The sequence below is a fragment of the Apteryx mantelli genome, chromosome 3, assembly GCF_036417845.1.
Source record: "Apteryx mantelli isolate bAptMan1 chromosome 3, bAptMan1.hap1, whole genome shotgun sequence".
Taxonomy (NCBI): domain Eukaryota; kingdom Metazoa; phylum Chordata; class Aves; order Apterygiformes; family Apterygidae; genus Apteryx; species Apteryx mantelli.
The window spans coordinates 73689966-73714640 of record NC_089980.1 but is presented as its reverse complement, the minus strand read 5'-3'; the positions used below and the strand labels follow the sequence as shown (position 1 = coordinate 73714640).

Genomic DNA, 24675 nt, shown 5'->3' with positions numbered 1-24675 from the left:
AGTAGCAGACTGGTTTAACACAGCTGTGGCTGACAGGGGATTTGCTCTCTGCATAATCTCAGAGGGAGAAAGAGTTGTTCAAGATAAAGGATACCACCAGCACAGTACTACATGTTGGCCAGGCATAAACTGAGGTTAAACATGGGAAAGTTTCTAATCATTGGAGAAGTGTGGTCTTCCACTAGAATAGCAGGTGAGTATTCATCTTTGTGCCCCTAGTAAAAAGGCTTAATTAGTATATGAAAGTAGCTATTTGGCATAGTTCTGACAAAAAACAACAGCCTTCCCACATCTGAGACCACCTGTAGGCCTTCACGTATTTAAAATATCGAGGGTTCCCCCTAAAGTTGTTATGTATTCAAGAGGTTTGGGCTTAATGAAGAGCTTTCTAGGTCTGGCACTTCTGATGAAAGGACACAGATGTGTTTTGCAGCATATACTCAAACTTATATGACTGGTGAAAGATGCTGTTGCCGCCCTGGATATGTAAATTCTTTAACTCCATTTTATTAACCTGATAGTTCATAGATACTGAAGTTCACCTTAACAGAAGAATGGCTATTTACTTGATTTTATGAAATGAATCGATGAACCACAAACAACACCAAGTTTCTACAACTATTAATTAAAACAGCTTTAATTAAGCCACCATATTTGAAAGGAGTGCCGCAGACATTAGCATCACTTGAGAGTAATTAATGACTATTTGCAATAGCTTTCTCCCAAATATCTTCATTGTGTAACACGCTGGTTATGTTTCTACCCCTCCCGGTATATTCAGAACCAAGTTTATTTTACATTTATGCTTTTTGACAAGTTATGACAATGCTTATAAAAAACATACAAAAGACTTAACTTACTTAGGCTAAACACTATTACCATACCATCTTTCTTCTTATTGGGAAGGATGCCCATTTTCTTTTGTCTTCTATCCTTATCAGTTTTAGTTGTGCAAGGATTTTCCAGAGTTGCAGTTCTCTTCTGTGTTTTGAATTCATTAAAAAGTTAGGTACTATCGTTACTCATAATACAGATAAGTCTATACAGTATTCCCAGCAAGTCAGTACTGCACAGAAAAAAAAAAGACATATCTGTCACAGGATTCTCTTCTTCAGCAAGAATCATAAATACAGTTGATTGTATATGCCGTGACTGAGCTTGTAACACAGCTCTGAAGTCTGCAGATTTTTACGCTCTGTAAAATTACAAAATACAGGCCCAGAAGGTACCTTGAGAAGTCACCTCGCCTTTCCAAAACAGGATCACATACAATATACAGCGTTACCAAATTAAAAAAGGTGTCACAAAACAGAAAGATATACAACATATAATACAAGACATATTGGGCACTGAAAAAGCTTAGTTCTGAAGTACTTTAGTTTTACAGTATGCTGGTTAATGCTTCATTAAGTTTTATTTTGCACATGTGCATAAATACATATACCCACACACTTACTCTCTCCTAAGTATTGGGTTTGTGATAATAGGAAGTAAGTTCCCAACTGCTTGTTACACAGCGTAACAGACAGCATTTACTTTCCACCATACCTACACCCATACCTATACCCCATTTAGAAATCTCTCTCTACTAAAGCTACTTCTCCCACAGCTGGAAGAAGAGCTTCCCAGATGAGATTCTTCCTCCTTCTTCCCCACCCAAACAAAGTTCTGACAAAGATTATAGATCATAATTAAATCTGCTGTAAACTGCAGGAGATCCATGACCAATAAAGACAAAGCTGTCTCATTGGATTACTTATTTTGAATCACGGGGTCCAGAACCACAAGGTAAAAGCCTCTCAGATTATTCACTGAGAGATGTATCTATATGGAGTTTGCACACATATATTGCTCACAAAACAGCTTTTGCTTTTCTGTTTTTACCTGTTATCCCTAGTAACTCAAAAAAAAAACCCCTTAAGTTTACTAAACTCTGAAGCACCTACAGTTTGCTTTAGAAACTCTTGGAAGTTTTCAATACCTTAGGCTAAAATTTCCCTCCAAAGCATGCCTGATAATTAAAACACAGCTGTTTTAAGAGGGTAAAGGACATAAAGAACAGCATATGTTTCTACTCTAAGATATTTTCTAAACCAGCATCTCTCAAATACCACATAAAAATGCATGCATTTTAACATCTGAGGATTTACTGGTTCTTTCTGGGACAATGTATATGAAAATATATGTGGCTCTATCACAAGTCCTGCAGTCTCCACAAAACCACCAGTGTTACACTAATCATCATTATACACACGTTAGTTCCATGCTTTAGAGGTCTCCATCCAACTGCAACAGTTGGTGGAAAAATAAATTTTAATTTTAATTTCCCCTTAGTTCAAATGGTTAATAGTCAACAATAATCCAGTAACAGGAATGAGAAGACATTCTTAGGTAGCATGTGTCTGTAATACACTCAAGTAAAGTTCCTTTCTTGGGACTGACTTTGGTGGAAGAAAAAGCATTCTTTGGAAGGGTATTTCTTCTGGTTCTGTTTCACGCAATTTTGTCAGAGGTGGAATAATAAAATAAAATAACTTGTAGGTCCCCCAAATGGGTTGTTTAAAATCTCTCCTCTTCCTTTCTATACTTGAAACACTACATCTTTATTTGTAAGCAGATGTTTGAATAAATTAACTATGACTCAATTAGTTAGGAGGGGAAGGAGCCAGTAACCCATCCAAACAGAACTGACATGAGAATATGTAAATAACACTTTAGGTAAAAGCTATTTGCTTAAAGATGTCAATGTTTTCACTAATTCATTACCAGTACTAGTAAGAAGTAATTTGGAGAAATAAGGTGGGTTTTTTTCAGTCTCTCATAATTACACCAAAATTTACAGCAGAGGAGCTCTTTTGTTGCTTCGACAGTTGAATGTACTTGGATTTATTCTTTCAATTTAAGTATGGTGCTCTCTCTGGGGAGGAGTAGTAGTAGGTCGGCTTGATGTTTCCCAGGACTTCATCTTCCCAATTGGGGAGGCAGCAGAAGAAGAAAGCACAGCCAATTACAACAACAGTGCTGGCCCAGCCAAAACCATAGGCCCAGCTGAACATATTAGCTCCTGTCATAGGAATTTCTTCTGTGAATTTCACTGGGTAGATGACCAAGCCTATGATCTGGAATGCAGCTAAAGGGCAGAGAGAAAGAAAGAAAACCAAGAGTAAATGACAATGAACTGTACTGCTTTTCCCACTAAAAGCATATTTGGAGGTAATTGTATTGCCCTCTGAGATAGGTAAAGATTAGCTCCAGTCCCACAATCAAATCTGCATTCTTGCAGGGATATGTGACTTCTGGTGTAGGCAGATCCTCACACCTATCTGATTGCAGCAGCTAAGGCTGACATTGCCACTTTGCTATGGCACTCATCTGCATGTCAAGACCAGCCCTGTCCTACAGTTGTGTGCTGTGATCCTTGTGGAGCCAGTCACCTCTCACTTGCAGGGTTGCTCCAGAGCTCCTCCACGCCTTGGGAAGGTGGGAAGCACCTGGGGCTCTCAGCTCCAAAGGGTTAGTATGTGACATGCAGGGTCAAAGATGTTGATTACCCTGATATACTGCTTTTGTGAAAGTCCTAGTTGACAAAGGCCACTGGAACTTCCCTAACTCTTATCCTCTCAGAGTGTACACCAAATTTCCCTTGTTCCCCACAAAAACGAATCATAAACCAGACAAAGACAGCATATTTCATGAGGGAGGCTCCATCTAGGATGTGTTTCCGTTGATGCCTGTTTTACATCTGAAACAATCTTGTCTTTGTACCCAGCCTTACCGACAACAAACAGCAAGCCTCCAATTCCTCGCACAAAGTTGAAACGGAGTATTTCGACCGAGAATGCTATGACTGCCAGGGCAAAGCAGATGACCAAGATCACAAAGCCAACAAGGTATGTGGCAGCTGCTGCTCTCCCCCATCCTTGGGAAGAAAACAAGAAAGATGTTATACACAGCAGTGCACTGAACTGTAGGTCACTGTAGGTCTTTTGTTTCCTGTAATTATTTCTTTGTTGAAATCATTTACTGTAAAAACAATGCCCTATGTCAAAGCAACACTGGATGTCTTTAAAGTGCACAGCTGCACAGCAGAGAGGCACCAGCATAGAAGAAACAGCCCAGAACTCCTTTCCCACTAATTCATCCTACTGAAAAGAGGGATATAATGGTAATGCAGATGACATATTCAAAATCAGTATCTATAAGAGACCCATGGATCTCTGAGCAGATAGGGCACACACCCTCTCAGAAAGTACTTTATCACTATCATTTCTGTTTAACATATAAATTTACAAAACCACTTCCACACATGGCAAAGCATGAGAGAAGACAAAAGGGTACCATCGCAAGTGATAGTGTCTATGACATAATAATGCTGTCAGCACACGGCTTCTTGTCTGTTTGTTTATGATAAGAACAAAGCATGTGAAGTAAAATTAGTAAAATCACAAAGAATTAGATTTGGAACAGCTGAGGTGAGAGATGACAAAGAGAAAGAGAACACTTGAAGATAAATACCTATTCACAGCTGAAAAGATTCGGAAAGAGCTAAAATGTAGTGGGTGGAGGAGAAAAAGCAGAGTCAGAGGTAAAGTGGAAGAGCCTTTTTTGAAACATTTCTTTGATATTTGATAGGACAGGGCACCGTGCAGACACTTAGACTCAAGTAACAGCATCAATTAATTGAAGGTTAAAGAGGCTCAGACATTAAGAAAGTGACCTCATCCCAGCAGAGCAGCGGTGGGTGTTCAGAGCTCATCTATCACAGTCCAGTGCCAGGGCAACAAAAAGGAAAAAAACCCTCCCTGACAAAAAAACAACAATTCTCATTTTACAGTAACACAGGCATGTGAAAAGGTATGCATTATGGCCAGACCTTATTCTCTTTAGAAACTATTTACCAGTTCAGGTGGGCACATTGCAAACAACAACAGAAAAAGGTGTTCCCGCCCTGGAGGCAGGACCCTTACCCACATGGGCTAAACTATAGGTACCAGCACTTTGGTTTCAGTGAGCTGTCATCACAGCTCACTTTCCATGTCTCCATAAAATGCGTTTCTACTTTCACATATTCAGACATAAGTAGGGCCAGATGCCGAGCTCCCTCTAACGTAGGAATAGATCTAGGTCAGGACGTTTTTAACAAATGTCTCTTTCGTCAGAATCGTCCATTCCAACAAAGCTAAAGTGATTCTGGAGACATTTTGTTTTTAAGGTAGCCTCTGTCCAAGAAGTTCTTTGTGTGCAAAAAGTAAGAGGAAAAAGACAGGGAGACAGAGAACACTTTTTGGAAGAGTTAAAGTCCTCTGCCTTAACCAGTGTATCCACTAGTTACATAAATGGAAAAAAATAGTAATTTGAGCCAGGGAAAGGAGTGAAGCTATCTCAGACATCCCTTTTATATATATCAATTTACTCTCTGAAAGCAAACGCTGTTTTACAGCTATTTTCATTAAATCAGTCTAGGGTGGTTTCTTTGCCCCTGGTTCCAATATGCAATAACACTCACTTCTGAAATCTCAAGTGAAATACAGCTGCCAGTTCTCAGCCCAAAGCACACCACCACCCTGAAGGCAGTCAAGCTGGCATAGAAAGGGTTTTCTTTTCCTTTTCCTTTCCCCTTCCCCTTCATGAATTCGAGAGCTACCCAAGGCAGCAAAAAGTTTTCAAACTAGCTCCCTTAGTCCCCACTACTCCTTTGACCAGTTTTGCATGTTTTATATCCCTTCCCTAAGAGACTGCTGCAGGGGGAGGAGGGAGGGAGGACACCTGATCAGCATTTGGAGATTGAAGCTATGTCAGTGGTCAGATAAAATCTTTTCATACAAAATATTCTCTGTTGTACCTAATGTAGATAGTGGATATTGTCTCCACAGGATTTATTTAGACGTAGCTAATATAGAAGGATATTTAACCATAACACACAGCCAGTTCAGGAAAAATGATTCAAATCAAACAAACTAGGAATGCCATTTATTGGTATTTGTCCTATTAAGAAGAAAAGTAACAACAGCAACAAAAACTACTTTTTGTTATCAAAGTACATTCCTCTTCAAATGCATTATATATGCGGCACAATGCAGGAAGTCATGTCTGGCATCTGCCTGGTAAAGGTTAGATTGCAAACTCAAATACGCAAACAGGTTAGACACTTCGAAGTCTGGTGCAACGCAAACATGACTGTAGGAGATACAAGCTAGAAAGCCCACAGTGCTATCTCAGCTATTTCCATATCCTGGGTTAGTTTACAAGTATAAAAAGCTTTTGTATACGAGTCAGCCCTGGCTCCATTCATTGGGAATTATTTGCTCACCTCTGGCAGTATGAAAGCAACAACACACTTAGGTACACAATGTAAGAGAATCCAGTTCTCAAAAATTTAATCGGAAGTCTTTTAATAAGTGACTGAGGTAAGAGATTGGGGCTGGAGGCTGCACCCTCACTGAGCATAGGGCAAAGGCCTGGCAGTCTCCTTTTCCACACAAGCTTTTGCTACCCCCGTGTACTGGGAGAGTTTTCGGTAGTGGTGCTGCTGCAGGGTTCTTGCTGAACATTGCTATTTTCCTGTGCAGGAACCTCATCACCCCAACCTACTAATGTGAGCTTTCCTGGCTCTTTTTCAACCCAGGGAGTCCCCTGAGAGCTGTCTGAACCTCCCCAGCCACCCAGCCCTCAATCTCTGCCTGCAAGGTCCTCCACCTATGGCTCCTGACTGTCCAAAGGGGAGAGGCATGTATTTTCCCTCACAGTTTGCTGCTTTGAGAGCTGGAAAGTTATGCTCACATGCTGAGAAAGACAGATCAGCCCCAGTTTCCAGTCTGTGCTCAGAAGAACCTTATCGCAAGAGATTTAGCCAGAATTTAAACTTCCCCCAAAACAGAAAAGACTCAGGTCCCTTAATTTGGCAGACAGAGTATTTCTTACTCGAAACAGGCATAAATATGACATCTGTTTATGGAATCAAACAATAATAGCAAAATATTCAGGGATGCATAGTCACATAGTTTGAGGCACTAGTATTGCCCTGGTCAGCTTTACCTCAAAGAAGAGTTGAGTTCTCGGCATCTCATCATAGAAAAGTATTTATCAATTAGGTGATGTTCAAAGAACACCAAAAAAGCTGTTCAGGGGCTGAAGGGCTATAATTACTAGGAAGGATTAAAAGTTTTATTATACAGTTTGATTAATGATGACTATACAAAGAAAATAAAGCTACAAATGTTAGTATGCAAATAACAAGGAGGGGTTGGGATTATTTCAAGCTAATGATGATCATCAGTAAATATGACGAAATTAAAAAAAAAAAGACAGTGTTAGCTGAACTTCCTGATTTTATTTGTCTATGCCTCAACCTCAACAGGGAAGAGATGGAAGCCCTACAGCATAGGACATTTAAATCTAGATTTCCCTTTAGAAATGAATAAAAGCACTGGGAAAATAATCTAGCATCAGCAGGAAGACGGACTACTATGGGATTTGAAGTAACAAGCCTTTCTCATCTCTGTTCACTTGTTTACAAAATCAGAATTTAGTTTGTTAGCTTGTGAATATCAGGAATCTTAGGGTAGAAGCTTTTACATTGCCATGCTTAGATGAGATACGTTTCTACACTGTAGTTTTGATATTTTTCTGTATATAAGTAAGAGTAACAGCATTTATTCAGCCTTGAGAGCTCATAACATGGAATGCTCAAAAAATATGCTTTGTTGACTAAATAAAAGAGTAGTGGGCTGTGAGCAAGAGACCACTGTCAACAATATTTTCTTGCTCACATAATGTGCAAACTTCCATGACAACATGACTGGTGAAGGAAAGGTATGTGCATACCCATCATGAGCACAGGACAGCCCAGAAACTAAGGTTTGCTGGGAAAACTAGTTGGGAATTATCACTGGGAATCACAATTCTGTTTAGTTTTTAGGAGACTGCAATAAGCCATTGCTATACTACCAAACTATTAAATAAAAGCCCACCAGTACAACCTCTGCTTCAGCCATCCAGCTCTGACTGGAACTGAGCAGAGCCAAAATCCTGGAAGTTTCCAGCTTTTAGTGCTTCCCTGTTGCTTACAGTAGATATGCGCCTGCCCCCTGTGCTAGCAAGCCCACTGGCACGTATGCAAGTCTAGCCTGCCCAGGCTAGACTTTTACTTTTTTTTTTTAATAACTTTACTTAATCTTTTACTGGGGAGTTTCAGCAAATTTTTTGGGGTGTAGACAGACAGACAGACCAACTTCCACATCTCTTCTATTAGCATTCTCCAAGTGCCTTCACTGAGCAGACATTATAAACTAAGCTTGTCTGTCTAGAATTCAGCCTGGCATCATAGATCAGACAGAAATATGCCTGAAAGAGGCAAGGGTGAGATGAATGTATCTGTAACATTCCTCCTTTATTTATCTGGCCCCCTCAGTGAAGTTGACATGTGCACAGTTTCACCAATAATCTTAGGTACCAAAGGCCATTTCCTGCTGCACTGACACAGCGTCAGTGAAACATGATTCATAGAGGTTGGGCTCCTAATTCTAAGTTCCAGCTTTTTTTTTTTCCTTTGGCACTTACTAAAGATCTGGATGAATGTTTCTATTTTTCTAAGTTAACTATTGTGTGCTTAATGAATACCAACTGGCTGTTAGGCATATAAGAAAGAGTTAACCACCATGGCAGCACCTTTACCACACACATACACACCTGTTATTTGTAATGTTAATTCGAACCAAGTCACAGGGAGCAGCCATTTAGAACTGGGAGGACATTGCCACCCACAGATATTGTTCCTAAACTTACAGCTTCATCACTGTAAAGATAAAAGCAACCTGCCTTCCCCAAGTAACCACATTGCAAACAACTCTATTCATATTTGATGGCTTCCTGATATGTTTCAAGCACACAGTCAACAGTTTAATCCTGCAATGGTCAAGAGTAAGTCATCTTGAGTCACATTATAGTGCAGAATGGCAGCTACGCATTGCAACATATAATATACTGATGCTGCCAGGCAGGCACTTCCCAGATGCAAACCAGTATAATTTTCTAATCAAAATCCCTTCCCTGCCTCCCTACCAAATGATATCATACTCCTCTTTTTGCTTTTCCACTTCTTCCCTCTCATGTGGCATTGTAAATGTGTATTAAGAAGCAGTTTGGTTTAGGAGACATTCCTATTTGCAAATCTATATGTGTCTGCTCCCGCCTCTTCTTCCCCATTTAAAATAAGTGGCTTGGCTGCTTTTTCTCTTTCTTGCCTTAGTATACATGCCAAGGCTCAATTGAGAAACTCAGTTTAATGCAGTTTTCTATTAATGGGGATCCACTCTGAAGTTTTATTTTTGTCAGGAGAGGCGCAGGGTGGTTGGTGTATTGTATTTATTGTATGCAAAGCACAAGTTATGCATCTCAACTAATTAACTTTTATTTTCCTGCAGAAGTACTGTAAATGCCTGCTAGGCACTTCTTTCCATGTAAATGCCTGTGCCTATTTTAAGTTTAATTTCATTAACATAAAAAAAAAGGAAATGAAATAAATCAAACCTGAACTCATATGTTACATCCTGTCTCTAGATGTAAATAGTACTTAAGTAGAAGGTGGCATTCGTTTCATCAAAATTACAGAAGAAGCGAAGTCAAGCTGTTTTAAACAAGCTGTAAGTAAAGGATACTTTTCTTCTTTGACACCTTGTTAGCCAGAGAAAACAGCAGAATGGCGCTTTTGCCCCAGACTGCTCAGGACTGAAGAGCAGCGCACAACCATCAGCATGCAGGGGCATGAAAAGCAGTGTTACTACAGAAGAAAGCAAATTTCAGCAACTCTACCATATTACTTTTCTTCACTGTGTAATGGGGTAGACAGTTATTTTGTCACAATAGCCAGATTTCCTTCGCTTACAGTAAAACCTGCAGTCATCATCTGGCCAAGAAATGAAGCAACTGCTCTGGCAAGATATTCAGTTTTTAGCTTGTGCACAAGTGTTGCAATGAAAAGCTTCTGGAAGACCACCAGGCTCAGCTGGCAAGGGGCACGCGGCTGGGGAATACTTCCTGCCAGAGCTGTGACAGGCTAAAACTTTCCCTTTTTATTTTCCAGCTTCACCTCCCAAAGTACCCTAGTTCAGGCTTGTAAGGCAGCTCTTTTTATTTATCCATAAGCATTCCATTTTAGGGGAAAGCAGATGCAATCAGTCAGCATGTTTTAGCAAAAAACAAAAAGTCACCCCCAAAAGCACAAACAGACCCCAGGAGTGTGTGGTGAGAATATCACACTGGCAGCACCAGGCATAAAAGCAGCTAAGCAAGTTAAAGCAGAGGCACGATTATGCTCAGATTTAGGGCCCCCGTGCAACACAGTGGTACATGCGGCGTCTCCCTAGTTGCGAGGGGCTCGGGTCCTCTCTCCCGCCAGAGGGATAGAGGGAAAGAAATGTTGCGGCTGTGCCGGTGCGGCTCTGCACAGGGAGCCCTACATGAATGTTTCTCCGTTGAGGGTTTGCTCCCCAAGGCCTGTCAGCCCCGGGCACGGCAGGGCCAGATTGCAGGGCTGCAGCTGGCCAACGCGTGATAGGAAGCAAACCAGAGAGCTAAGGGGATTTGTGGCCAGGCGGCTCTCTTTGGTTGCAAAAGAGAACTTTCTTTTAAAAAAATGATTGGCTTCTTACTATTGCACTGACAGAAGAAATTGCTCTGAAGCAGTTTGAGGGCGGATTTTCTTTGCTGTTTTAAACTCCGAAACAGCCTTACTACCAGTTCTGCTTAGAAACACCAGTCCCACTAAGCAACTAAACTGCAACAGAAGGAAGTGGGGGGACATCCGTGTTGTCGTCCGCTAAAGGAACCGCTTTTCTAGCCCAGGTGACGGGAGGCGCCGCTGCGAGAGCGCGGCGCGGGCGGCGGGCAGCCTGTCCCGCACTCACCGTAGTCCATGAGGGACTCGCAATTCCAGTTGAGGTCCTGCTCGCCCCGCGTGCAGCTCTCCCACAGCGACGCTTGGTGCACGTAGGGCTCCGACTCCGACTCCAGCCAGCCCCGGCCGGCCAGCGCGATGATGCCCATGATGATGGCCAGGCCCAGCAGCAGGGGCAGGAGCCACCTGCAGCGCCAGCAGGCCAGGCTGCACACCACCATCCTGCGCGGTTGCCGGGGCGCTCCCGCAGCGGCCGGACCAGCGAGGCCGAGCTTTTCCGACCCGGCGGGGTGGGGAGGCTGCTCTGGGAAGACAGACGGACTGCGCGTATCTGTCTGAGCTGCTTTTTAATCTGGGCTGAGGGAGGAGGCAGTCCCACCCACATTCCTGTGACTCAGGGCGGCAGCAGCAACCTGTGGAGCCGGCGGAAAGCAAGCGGCAGGGCTGGGCCCCGCTCCTTGCTCTGCCCCTTCTCGCGGGTTGCTAAACAAACCGCGGGTCCAGTTACACTCCCTAATCCTGCGCTTAACTCCTTGCTAGCTGGCACCCGCCGCCGAAACCCGCCGCCCGCGCTTGCAGGCTCGCTTTTCGCTCGAGGTGGGCGACGCCATCCTGCGTTCCCCTGGCTCGTGGCAACCTCAGCGTCGGGAAATCCAAAAACATTTGTGATATTTTAATCCCTGGGGATGTACACCTCAAACAGGTCTAGCAGGGGAGCAGACTGAAGCGCTTGATCTAAAAGTTGTTGTGCTGAAATATGTAGCACTGTATTTCGGCAAGGAACACGTTCAAAAACAGATTCTGCTTTTCTTTTGAAGTTTTCAGTATTCATGAGCATTGTTTCAGCCTCTAGATGGTTCTTCACCTGCCTATTACCTGTGGTATACAGTGGATCATTTACATTATACCTGACTTGACAATTCCCAGGAATCGGTCTGTCATTCTCATATCTCTGTGGATGTCTTGCTGGCAACTGTAACTGAGCACATCAAAAATTTTAGTTTCTTACAATGTTTCACAAGCCCTGCACTCTTCCCTGATATTTAAGCTCATCTTTTTCCTCTCAAAACCAGATAAAGACAGATCAGACTTACCTAAAATTGATAATAATGTTAGTCACTTTGTGCACTGAAAGCTTATGACATGTTGCTTTACAGTTGAAATGGTCAACTTCTTGCCCAGTTTTTGGACAATTTAATGTAAATGAGAAGGAGAAAAAAAAAAGCTGTTATTTGAAGACAGGAATACAACATTATTAACAAGGAAACCAGCTCATTGTAACTATCCCATGTCTGGCATTAAGCTCAGCATTAAACAATTGCTTGTTTTCTAATGGCTGTTTCCTAAATGCTTGGTTGCAGTCATGCTCAGACTTTCCACCAGACTGGCCAGACACAGTCCAGGAGTGGTACCCAGGACTCATGTGTCCTGACTTCCCCTATCCCATGTCAGGAAATGCACCCCGGAGAAGACCAAAATGAAGGCTCCCCTGCCACATGACATGAATGCACACCCAATATTTTGGTCATGGGAGAAACACTTCTCCCCAATAAGATCTATACACATCCCATCATGTCATCCTATCACCCAGCACAAATGCAAACACTCGTCATAGGAACAGGCATGTACCTCTCACAGGACTAGGGATGAATGCATTTTGGGCACTTAACTTTTACGTTTGGGGGAGTGTCAGAGGAGCTTCGAGGCCCTCAGCAAAGAGGTCACTAGGAGAATATTTCTTTGAGGTCAGTACCTGTGTGTGTCAGAAAGACCTTCAGGAGAGCAGATATCAGGGAACAGACTGTGTTGCATCCTTCAGGCTGGATCCAACTGGTTAGCCATACATCGGAGTCCCTGCTTTACTGGAGAACATGGCCAGGAGGATTTAACTCAGCACTTGGCCAAAATTCTCAAAACTCTGATGCTAAGTGGATGTTTTTTTAAAGGGGCTGGAAAAGAATGCTGAGTAGGGGGAATTGCATAAGTTTCAAGGGGAAAGAGAAAATACAATTTTTTACTGGACTGCACCAAATGAGATTTTGTTGCAGCTATGTCAAACAGCTCAAACCATGCCCAAAATCAGTTCCTCAAGAAACACTCAGAGAGGTGTCTTGTGAGGAGGGATGGTGAACCTCATTTGAAAAATGTTGCTGGCAAATGCCAAGGAAAACAGAACAAGGTGATATCACCAAAAGCAAGTTGCAAAAATCTCAGACAGGTTACTTCAAACTATGGAAAGTTTTACTAACCCTCTCAACATTCTCTTCAAAGATCCCACCAGAAAAATCTAGAAAGTTTGTATACTTATCTAGAAAATGTTATACTTGTTAATACCAATGTGAGTGAAAAATGGGACAGTGAGAAGTAATAATTCTATCAATAGTGATTGAAGTATATAATTCATATTACAAAGTAGCCTTAAAACATTGTTTGCATATTTGTTGCAGAGCATGTGGCTTTTCTAAGAGTGAAAATGAAAAGGTGTAATTATGAATTATTGAAAACTGAAAAAAGGTATTCTTAAGTTATTGCTTTTAAGAATTCCTGTATTTGAGTACTGTTGAGGCACCACTTACCACTTAATTGTCTCAAGGGCTTTTACTGGCAAGCTCAGATTGGCAAAATAATGAAGGGCTAATTTTAAAATCTAATCTTACTTGAGGTCATCAGTCTGGAAAAACTAATGGCCTGCTTATTATTGCATAGTAAGTTGTATTATGACAAGGTATCAATTTACTGTTTGATAATACACACGCACATATATATGCATACACATACACACATACGTATATATATACACACACACAAACACACACATATAAATGTCTTTTATTCATAACTCCTTTTCCACCCTTCAGTTCTTACCACAGTTCCCTTACAATATTGATTCAAATCATACCTTCTTTTGTATTATTCTTGCAGCCTTCATTACCACAACTTTGTCCCTCTCAAATCCATCCAAATCATTGCTACAACACTGCACTCAAAATAATCTTCCTTGTTCATTCCTTCTGGTCATACCCACCATTCAGATTTCATCCCAAATTCACAGTAAAATATAGCTGTAAATAAAGCTTGCTTGAACTGTTAGCATGCATAATTCTTCAGCACATCATTTTTGCACGGAGAATAAGTAAGGGCAGAATTTGGCACCATGATTATCATCTTTTTTTTGTCACTACAGCAGGACTTCATTTGTTCAGTGCTGACAGGTGATTTTCCAGCAATCTCACTGTCAGCACTGAAGTCACCTCAGAGGTAGATACAGAAGTTATTTTCTTCAGCAGAAAAAGTGAGAGCTGTTCTCTACAGTTGGAAAAGAAGAGAGGTTAAATTTCATCTATTTTGCAAGAAATGGAGTAAAAGTGCATCACTCGGGCAGAAACTGCTAGCTTTGTTACAAGGTCAAAAGTTAGGGAATTTCCCCAGTTCTGAAAGGAGCGTAGAGCTGGTTACCATTTTTATGAGTTGCATTCATTGATTTCTGCATGTGCCTGAGGTGCCTCAGCTCCCAGGAGCTGTGGTGTCTGGAGGAGCATGTCAAGAAGTGCATTGGGGCACTTTGGGCAGCAAGTCCCCACTGTGTCGTGTTAAACCAGACCCTTCCAAGTTCACCTCTGGCATTAGCAGCTGTCTTGGCCTACCCTGCTTCTCTCCAGTAACCCCATGAAGAGAGAAATGTAATGTTCTCCTTTGCTTTAAGCATCTGGGCTTGTTGCTGGAGACCAGAGTGCAGTTGTCCTATTCACTTACCTCATGCTTCACTTCTTGCCTCTTAGCAGCACTACCTTCTGTATGTTAATAATGTTTGTAATTAAGCACAACACTGAACATTTACAGAGTGGCAATAGCTTAAGATGAAAATTCCCCTCAAATTTTGCATTTCTGAATATTACTTCTGGAAATTTCGCTCAATGTGAGAAGGAATTTCCACCATGCTAAACAGACGACATACAGGGAAAAGGAAAGCCAACTGGAAAATCTATCTAAAACTGAAAGATAACATGCTAAATATTTAATTTTTCTGTGCTCAGGGGCCCACAATACAGTCAATGAAGTCATCTGCCTTCAGCTCTGGTGTTGCTTTGATCTAGTAGTGAGAAGATCTAGCAAACTGATAAACTAGTGGTTCCTGTAGCAAAATAGACAGCTCCAATAGCATATGTAGCTTTTCTCACCTCCAGGTTGTGTAGCCAAGCATATGCAGAGATACCAGATGGTAGGAGTCACTTCTATGGGACAGCAAAGATACATGCATGGAAAAACATAGTGATATGATCATGAGAAAAAGATGCCCGAATATGCAATGAAATAAACTGGAGGTTTGCTGTACTAACTACGAAAAATGCCTGGATATCTGAATTTATCTGGATATTCTGGATCAAATCTAAACCTTTTCCCCAAATTATTCTTTCACTTTGGAAAGGAATCATACCTTTCACCACCATTACCTTTAGTTATTTATTATGTAGACAGTCAGATAATTTCATAATCTTTTAGATTCTATAGCTTATTTTTTTCTTTGCCACATAACAAAGGATATGCCTCTCTAGTAGATGGTGAAGTAAACTCAGTAAATCATTTACCACTGCATATAATCATTTACCAAGGTATAAAAGAAAACCAGCAGGCCCTGAGTCAAGGTATCAGGAGTGTTGGGTGGGCTAAGCACTGAGTGGTCTCCTGGCCCCAGAGAAAATCCTCCCACCTGAGGGTGTTTGGGGCCTCTGTGAGTTTTGCTGCCTTTCCCTGCTATCTGTGGTGGCTCATCCCACCTGTCTCGCACCAGTGCTTGCTGCTGTTGGCCCTGTCTAAGGTCAAGGAACAGCAGGGGAAGATGTTCCATCAAGATGGGGGTTTGTCTGCATTTTCCATTTTATCTAAATATATTTCTCTAGCATATTTACTTCTCAACTAAATTCTTTAGGAAAAAGCAGTATCTGCAGACTGAATGCCTGTTGTAAAATCCAATTATTTATAATTCATGGGTGTTGGCCTTCAGCAGCGTCTTGTCCTTACTTTCCTCCATGTCAAAGTGCCCTAATTCTACTTAATCTCTCTTGATGCATCACAGCCATAATACCTTTATTTATCCGCTAATGAGCATCACCAAAACAAGTTAGTCATTCAATATAAAAACTGGATAGGAATGGGAGGTACTTGGTATAACCCCCACCAACCACTCCAACAGTCCTTCCAGCTCAAATTTCAATTTCCACATCTGTGCTGAAAAGTTGCCATTATCTGAATTTAAAGAAGGCAATTTTTCTGGCCAGCTTTTGTCAGTAGCACTTGGTTGGATGTTGCTTATGTAGAAATTCGTCTGGGGCTGGCACAACTGAAATAAGCTGGCTCTGTGCAATTGATGCAATGTTGAGACTGCTTCAAAAGCCAGGTGAAAATACTTGTTTGGAGGGAAAAGCAGCAGAGAACACCAGCGTGACCCACAGAGGTATGACTTTCTCTTTCCAGTGACAGATGCCTCATGTGGCTCCATCTGCCTGAGATGACCTAAAAACCTGAAAAATAAAAGGATGGCAAAAAGCCCTCCTCTTTCTGCACACACTGTCCCTATGATTGCTGTACAGACGATAATGAAGGTGCTTGTGAGGTCACTGACTCAGCAGTTCAATTTTTCTGCATTTATGTTATTGCAAAGGCCTCTGTACTGTCCCAGAGATGCACTGGGTGAAATTCTGTCTCTATTAAAATAAATGGCTGAATTCCTGGTGGCTGGGATTTACCCCAGAGCTTTATAGAGAACTCTGGCTCACTTAGATCATGCCCACACAATACCCAGAGTTTCAGGACAATTAAGGTCTACAGACTCATTGCTGCAACTTTTCCTCCCCTTACCTCTTCCTCTCATTTACATTTTCAAAATGTAAGAAAGGAAAGCATCAAACAAATAACTATATCATCCCTGACCTCCATATTAATTTTGCTTTTGTCCAGAAGTCCAAGGCCACAAAACGGCTATCTGTATGTGATGCTAAACAGCAGTAATGAAGTACTAGGAATTGCCTAGCTAACACTGAAACAGTTTTCTGGAAGAATGGAAGCTTGGTGCAGCATGTGAATATTATTTCCTAGAATTGCTAACATTTCTTTTTGAATATGCCCCCAAAGAATACCCAAGGTTGTAGTGTATTCCAATGCACAAGGGCTTGGAGTATTTGTTATTGTTGCTTTGGGGTTTTTCTTTATGCTAGCTTCTATTTACCCAGAGGAACAAGAGAGGCTGACAAGTTCTTGCAGAGCAGCTTGGTTATATACATTCTGAATTATACGTTCACTTTGAGTAAGTTCAGAGAAGACATGTTTTGGAAAGTATCATTTTTTGTGCAATATCAGACAAAAAGCTGGAAATGCAAATATTGCAACTCAGCCTGATCTATAGGGGTACTGTTATTTTTTTTCATGCCGTTCTGAGAACTGGATTCAGATTTGAAACACTGTTTTAGTGAGATCTGAGGTTTCTCCTATGATTATACTATTTTTAAGAGAACAGGTGATGCATATATGCTCCATATTTGATGTTTGCATGGCATCCAGCCCGAAGGAATCTCGGCTCACAGTTCAGGCTTCTGGGTATCAGCAAAATAATTCATAGCAGTCAGAGTACTTTGAGTGGTGATGGCTTTCTGTCCTGCAGGGAAGACCCAGGAAGGTCGGTGAGATGGTACCACCAGAGGGCAGAAAGCACCTTAAAATGCTGCTGAGCTGGGAGAGTCCTGGAGAGCGCGCTCAACCCGATGTCAAAATCCTCTCTGGGCAAAGGGGCTTATCACTCCCCGGCCCCTTCAGCCTGGCGACATGGAGCCTCCCAAGCAGTTTCGTTTAGCTCAGTGGAGCCCTCTTAGTTTGCTCATGGGCATAAAGACAGTCATCCTTATTTCCACTGCTGAGCAATGAGATATTTAGGTGCCTAATTCCTCCTGAAATTGCAGACCTGGAACCTAATGTGTCACTCAGCTATTTTAGACTTCTGCCTTAGGATGATGTGAAGAGGAATGTCTGTTTGTCTCCCTACTGATGATGGAGAGTCATCCAGTCTATGTGATTAGCTCATGGCTAAACACTTACACCAGAGACAGGCATAAGGTAGACCCTACTGCCCTTATGTTTTCCAGTGGGAGTCTGACACTGCCCTGCATTTGTGAATATGAATTTATTTAGGGAGCTGGAACCTGCTGTCCTGCTGTCAATTCTTAACACTGATATTTTTAAAATATATCATTTATTTGATATTTTCAAGGAAAGAAAGAGTCAAATCTAGAAAAAGTTTTTCATTCAAGTATCTTGAGGGAAAAAAAGGCTTGATGGATTTACAAAAGCTTTCTTTTCCACTGATATTGGCATTTCCTAGCATTAATCCGTATTTCCTGTCTCAGTTCCTCTTCCCCCTTTGTAAAACCATGCACATCTCAAACCTGCCCGCAGAGCATTGTAGAAGACTGTCATCTTTTTTGTTCCTTTTCATCGCAGCACAGGCAGCTCTTGTAAAATGATGTCTTAGTTCCTAGCAGTGGTATCAAGAGTTTCTGGGATGAGTTTAATCTTCATGTGCATGTCCAGAACCAGACAGGGTACATTTCATTGCACAGCTCCACTTTATAGGCCCTGTTCATAAATGACTCATCCAATGGTTCAGTCTGCTGAGGCCTCATTTTGAAAAGAGAGTCTGGTCTTTAAAGTCAATGCCTAAATGAGAGATCACAATACTTTGGAGGTCTTCCCTGGCATTGACCGTTTTTTTATTAAAAATATGTTCTTATTAAAAACAATAGTTATAAATAATGCTGGCTTCCTCTCCCATAGTACCGGACAGATAGGAGATATTTGTTATGCAGCAGAAGACTCACCTTCCTTCAAATCAGCCTGATCACACTTACAAGTTTAGCTTCCCTTTTCAGAAACAGTACTGTACCTCTACTTTAAAGAGCATCTCTTTCTTGAACAGCTTGCTGTGATAGAAACAGAAGTAGCTGAGTACAGGGAGATGAAAGAGGACTTTTCAGAAGATAGTGTCCACAAATGCTTAAAAAAGTGGGAGAAAAATTAATTTAAAAAATACACACACACACGCACGCATGCATGACTAAGAGCAACAGTGTTGGAAACAGTAGGAAAAGGCTGAGAGATGGAAGAGGAGGGAGAAAGGAGTAAATTGGTGGCGCTGGGCTTGGGGAAAAGGTTTCCATCTTGGTAGGGGTGCTGCAGAGAAGCGTCACTTTAGTTCATGAAGTAAGACACTATCTACCCATGTCTTTCAAGTGTTGGAGAGCGTATTCCGTGAATACTTTTGTTCTTTACGGTAGTAAGCACTGAGATGGAAGCATCAGATCTATGTAGAAAGGAGTGGAGAAGAGAGATTTAGTTTAAATGCTGTCACTGATAATGAGTAAGCACTGAAGATCTCTGCTTACACAAAAAGAGAAGAAGGGTGGACTGGGGAAAACACTCTGCTCCTCTCTTTCTAGTTTATACATCATATGGTAGATGGTAAGTAAATTGAAATAGAACCTGTGGTACACTGTGATCAGCTGGGAAAGTGACACAACAAGAGACTTCAAGTGATCACACAATAACAGATGGGGTAATAAAACCTGGGACAATAAGGAATATTTGTGGAACAAATGAAAGATCAACCTCCCTTCTGTTGCAGAGGCAAGAAAATAGGCAAGTGTTAAAGAACAATCTAAAAGGCAAATTGATGAGGGAAGGAACATATGGCGAAGATGGAAAGTGTTAAATACACACAGAGGAAATGTATGTTTTTAAACATCTTTACAGCATGCCTGTGTCTAGCATTTGCATGCTTTTGCTTACCACCATTTGTGAAGGAGCAATTCCTTGGCTCTCTATTGTGCAAAGCACAGAAGAACTAGGTCCAAAATATAGGTTCAGGAAAAGTTTAAAGAAAAGCACAATAGGCTGAAGGAAGAGAAAATGAGGCTTTACCACACCCAGTCTAAACAAAAATGCTACTGAGATCTTTTTGCCTACACCTATCATTTTAGAGGGGATTGTGCCACTGTATAGAAAGTAAATGTAATTAGAAATTGGCTCTATCTAGGCATTATGCTATACTTTTCAGTACCATATCTGAACAGCAATGTCCAGTGTACTCCATCATCCATACATCTGGGAAATGAAGAAACACCATAGCATGAGAAACACTGATAAACTCCATAAATACTGGAACCTCTTTCACCTACTCAGAGCCTATCAGCACAGCCTGCTGCATGGCAGTAGAGTCTTGCAGGCAAGATTCGGTGCCCATGCAGAGGGCAAGCCTGCAAGCGCAACTCCAGGCACAGAGCTTGCTCACTCCCTCTGGAAAATGCAGCACAAAAATGCAGCACAAAATGCCCGGCACATCCAGCAACCTAGCAACTGCCAAGCCATCTGCAGCTTCTTTGTACCAGGCACGCAGCTCAGCATTGAGCTCACCATTTTCCTCAACACAGCTCATTCAGAGCAGTGTGGATGCAGCCAGCGAATCTCAGCCAACGGTGGCTGCTCCTGGGCCTGTCCGTGTGAAGTTCATTGTAGACTCAGCAGCAAGGAACAGAATTCCTAAAATGTCTAAGAAATTTGCTTTTAAACATATGATTGAGCAGCATATTTCAGTAAGTTAGACATGGCCCTGTTCTGTCATGCCTAACTCTTAGCTAGGAGGGTCCCACAGACTTCAGTGGAACTGTCTTATATTTAAAAGATAGACCTGCTAGTTATCTGCCAGTTGCAGGATTGCTGGGGGCAGCAGAGCTCTGCCTTACACAAGTGCACTGCTCACTCATGTATTGGGATAAGAAGAATGGATGTATAAACCCTCTCCGAGCCTCACAGCTGCATCTCACCTTGTGCAATTCTTTGCAAGATCAACAAGTACAGACAGAATGGAGGTCAAAACCTTGAAATTAGAAGAAAACTTTTTTCTATACTTCTATGACTGTTTTAAACAAGTAGTCCTTTTTCTTTATGCTGTAATTTCCCCATTTTAAGGCAGTATAAAAAAGGCAAGTACAAGCAAGCAAATGAAAAGGACAAATCCCTACCAACAACTCCATTTGAATATACCATAGTGAATCTTGTCATTCATGGTAATATGAGACTGGCAACATGAAGATAACAGCAACGATGATTATCACCTGAGCTATGCTGCAAAGCAGTGTGAGCTGTATTCTCAGCAGAGCTGTTTCTGGGTTATGACTCATGCAGAGCTCTGCTTTGCTGCTCTTCTCCCACCTACTCTGACAAACAAGAGATTTGCAAGTTAATAAATAAATAATAAGCTATTATTATCAACCAGAATTCAATAAAGATACTATTACATCTCTTGCATGCAAGAGATCCTGAATCTGGATCTTGAATCCAAAGTCACAGCTGTGCACTGACCTGGAGCCTTGCCCCTTCCACACAGAAGCCTCAAACCAGCTCCCCTGATTCAGGCCTTCCTCTCACTTACAGTCATTTATCTCTTGTGGTAGGCCAGAGAAGAAGGGAGGTTTCAGAGGATGCTATAGCCAGGGAAGAGTAGGTGGAGAGTTGGGAGGAAGAGATGAAAAGCCTACGTGATGCAAGCAGTAGGGTAAAGCAGAGACCAGTCTGGGCAGTGGGAGAAAGCTTGCTGATGGATGCTCTCTCTGCACCCTTGTTTAAGATCTTTCCTATGATGTAGATAGGGTTTGGGGTTTATTTGCAAGGATTTCATTTTTCTCTCTTTTAAGGATGGGCATGCCTATATGTCTCAGCACAGTTAAAGGTAACCAAAAGGAAGTTGCAAGAGTATAGGGAAGTGTATCTGAGATCAGTGGAGAGTATCCTTCACCAGAATAGTTCACGTGTTTATAGCAACAAAGCTGAGCCTGCAGAGGCTTCAGCGGCTGAACACCTCCTCATGGAGCAAGTGGTCTTGTACTGTCCAGTTAACTTAGACAAAGTTAGTCAGAATAGGAGGCATCTGCACCTCTGGACCGTAGAGTATATGTGCCCTGTGACTCCCAAACATGTACCTGCTTTCTGTCTCACTTGGGTCTCCACTGCACTCCATCTTTTTGCCAACTTAATAAGTCTTGACATAATCCTAAAATCTTGAGTACCTGAGAGTAGGAACTGCCTTTATAAGGCCCACCAAAAAAGGATCTCCATGTCTGCTTGAGATCTCTAGGCACAATCAGAAGATATAATAATACAGCTGTTCATATATGAAGCATTAGGACACAATCAATTTGACAGCCAAGTGATTTAACTTTGTATTAAGATATTTTTATTGGGAGCCCATTAAAAAGCTGCTATAAATTCATTCTTTTGGCTGAACTGATGCCTTTGCACACTGAAACATAGCAACAGGTTTCCATTTTCTTGGGTGTTAGGCTTTTGTGCTCATCTTTCTGAAATACTTGGTAGTTTTCCTCTCCTCCAGTCATTTTATGTTCCTCTTTTTTTTTTTTTTTTTGAAAACTTTTTTTGTGCATGTACTAATGTCACAACAGTGAAGCTCTTCCCTCAGGCTGCTTTTATTTTGTGAACATCTGAAACATTTGGGATCAGATTACATACTGGCAAGTAAGACAATGGCATTGCCATAAGGAGCTGGAGGCTAATTTATAGGCTTTGCAGATGTGAATGCATTAGCATGCAAATCATGAGCAGCCTCTGCCCATAAATAAAAGAACTTACCTTGCCAAGAGATAGCTGTCCCAAAATATAATGAGTATTATAAATTATAGGCATGTGTCAGATTTCAGCCTCTTTTGTATTCTTGTCTGTAGTTCTCTAAGGGAGCATTTAAAGATAAAATGTATAATACAATGCATGGCAGAGGCAGTTATAATCTTTGCTGCCCAGTGCCATTATTACCTTTTGCCAACTGCCACTCCTTCATTCGTAAGAAAAAGAGTTATTCGGGATTGTCAGCAAGTTTGAATAATATGTTGTTACATGGTAGCACTCTGAAAAGGAAGGATTAACTGTGGTTAATGCGCTGAACTGCGGCTCAAGAGAATAGTTCTCTGTTCACAGCTCTACCTCAGACCTTGTGTGTGGCCTTGGGCAAGTCATTTAATTAGTCCATGTCATAATTTCTTTATTTAAGAAACAAGCAAAATTAAAGTTTGGTTAACCTGTGCTTTCTGTTTAGATAGTTATTGTTTTGGGGCAGGGCCTGTCTTTACTACCTATTTATAGAGGGTTGGCACATTCTGGGCACTTCTGGCAGCAGATGGTGCTGTAATAGGAATTAACAGATCTCCACCATCCCTAGACCTTAGTTATAATTTCAGAAGATATTTAAGAATTCACTTGAATCCCATAGGAACAAAAATACAAGTTTTTTTTTTTTTCTATGAGAAGAACTTTATGATACTGCACTCACATGATTGGCTCTGTCAAGTCATGAATGCATGCAGCGGTGACGTCTCTTATGACTTTGCCAGCTGCCTGCCACTCCCTACTTCCACCCCCAAATTTTAAATGACAGAAGAAGAGAAGTAGCAAAAATGAGGAATTTCTACAAAATTTGTCAAAACACCTTGCCTTGTGGAGGAGAATCCCAAAGTAGCACCTTCCTCCCCAAGAGAGAAACTCTATAGTTGAACTCAAAAAGAACTGCAGAACCGTAAGTTTTGCTGCTCATAGAACTACTTGTTTCTTCCTAAAGTCACAATTTTTTGAGGTTCATTCCAGTGGAAGAAAAACCCTGCTGAAAGTGGAATAAACTCCTGCTGGAGAGAAGGCTCACTGACAGCTTTGTTTATTTTATGGACATGTTACATTAAGCTAAGCCTTTGCCATCTGCTCTGCCCCCTGATTGTAAATGCAAAAAAAACAAATCACAAGACCATCAAGGAGATAAAAGTGATTTAACTGCCTATATATGCTCCTCCAACAATGCAGCTTGCACTGAAGATGTTCTTTCTCATGATTCAGACACAAATCATGAGGAAAACAGTTCACACATGACAAAGTAAATTTCCAGTTGAGCTGGAGTTTTCTTTAAGCAAACCTGACTCCACAAGAGGCTTCAACTGTACTTATATCAAATTATATAAGCTTTATGTAAAGAGGGTCTTTAAATATCTTTTATATTGTTTGCCACTCAAGCAGCAAGACATTGGGGTGTGAATTATTTAAGGGAAAATGCCCATGGTGGAAGAATATATGAGGCAATAAATGGCTTTTGTAGGTAGTTGAACACCACAGCAAGGTTGTGAGATAGGTGAGAAGCACAGAAGGCATTCATTGAAAATATGTCCAAGTGCCATGTTCAAAAACAAAAAAAATTAAACAAATACAAATGTGAAGATTGTGGGTTTCTGGCCTTTGAAGGATTTAGGAAACCTATGCAGCTACATTGCTAGAGAATAACCTTCAGAAAGCATTGATGTGAATAGATTGATGGGGCAAATAATTAGGAGTGCCTTTGTGGAAAAAGAGTGATGAGATTCAGTATGCACAGGTGTCAATAGGAACGCATCATCCGTAGAAAGCTTACATTTTGCATTCTGTGATAAATCCTTGTACCAACATGCAGCTTGTAATAAGGTATTCTTGTTGCATTGTTAAGCACGAAGACAAAAGACATGAACCATCCATACAACATGCCATGAATCACTTGTAGTGCCCATTTGAGGATTTTCCCTTAAAAAATAAAATTACAAATCTAATGTGTTGTATTCTTCTGCGATGAATAAAATCTATTGTATTCATATATAGATGAATACATATTCATCTACAAATTCCTGTAGAATCATGAGAATAATGGGCAAAGATCA

The 24675-nt window shown here is 41.3% G+C and overlaps 1 protein-coding gene across 1 annotated transcript; it reads right to left on the bottom strand.

The window, feature by feature from the left end:
- Positions 1 to 619: 619 nt before the first annotated feature.
- PERP (p53 apoptosis effector related to PMP22) lies at positions 620 to 11227 on the bottom strand. Its single transcript, XM_013959145.2, has 3 exons — positions 10905 to 11227; positions 3776 to 3919; positions 620 to 3130 (listed from the first exon to the last, which is right to left on the bottom strand). The coding sequence occupies exons 1-3, from the start codon at positions 11113 to 11115 to the stop codon at positions 2895 to 2897; spliced, it is 591 nt and encodes a 196-aa protein (XP_013814599.1). The 5' UTR covers positions 11116 to 11227; the 3' UTR covers positions 620 to 2894.
- Positions 11228 to 24675: the final 13448 nt, after the last annotated feature.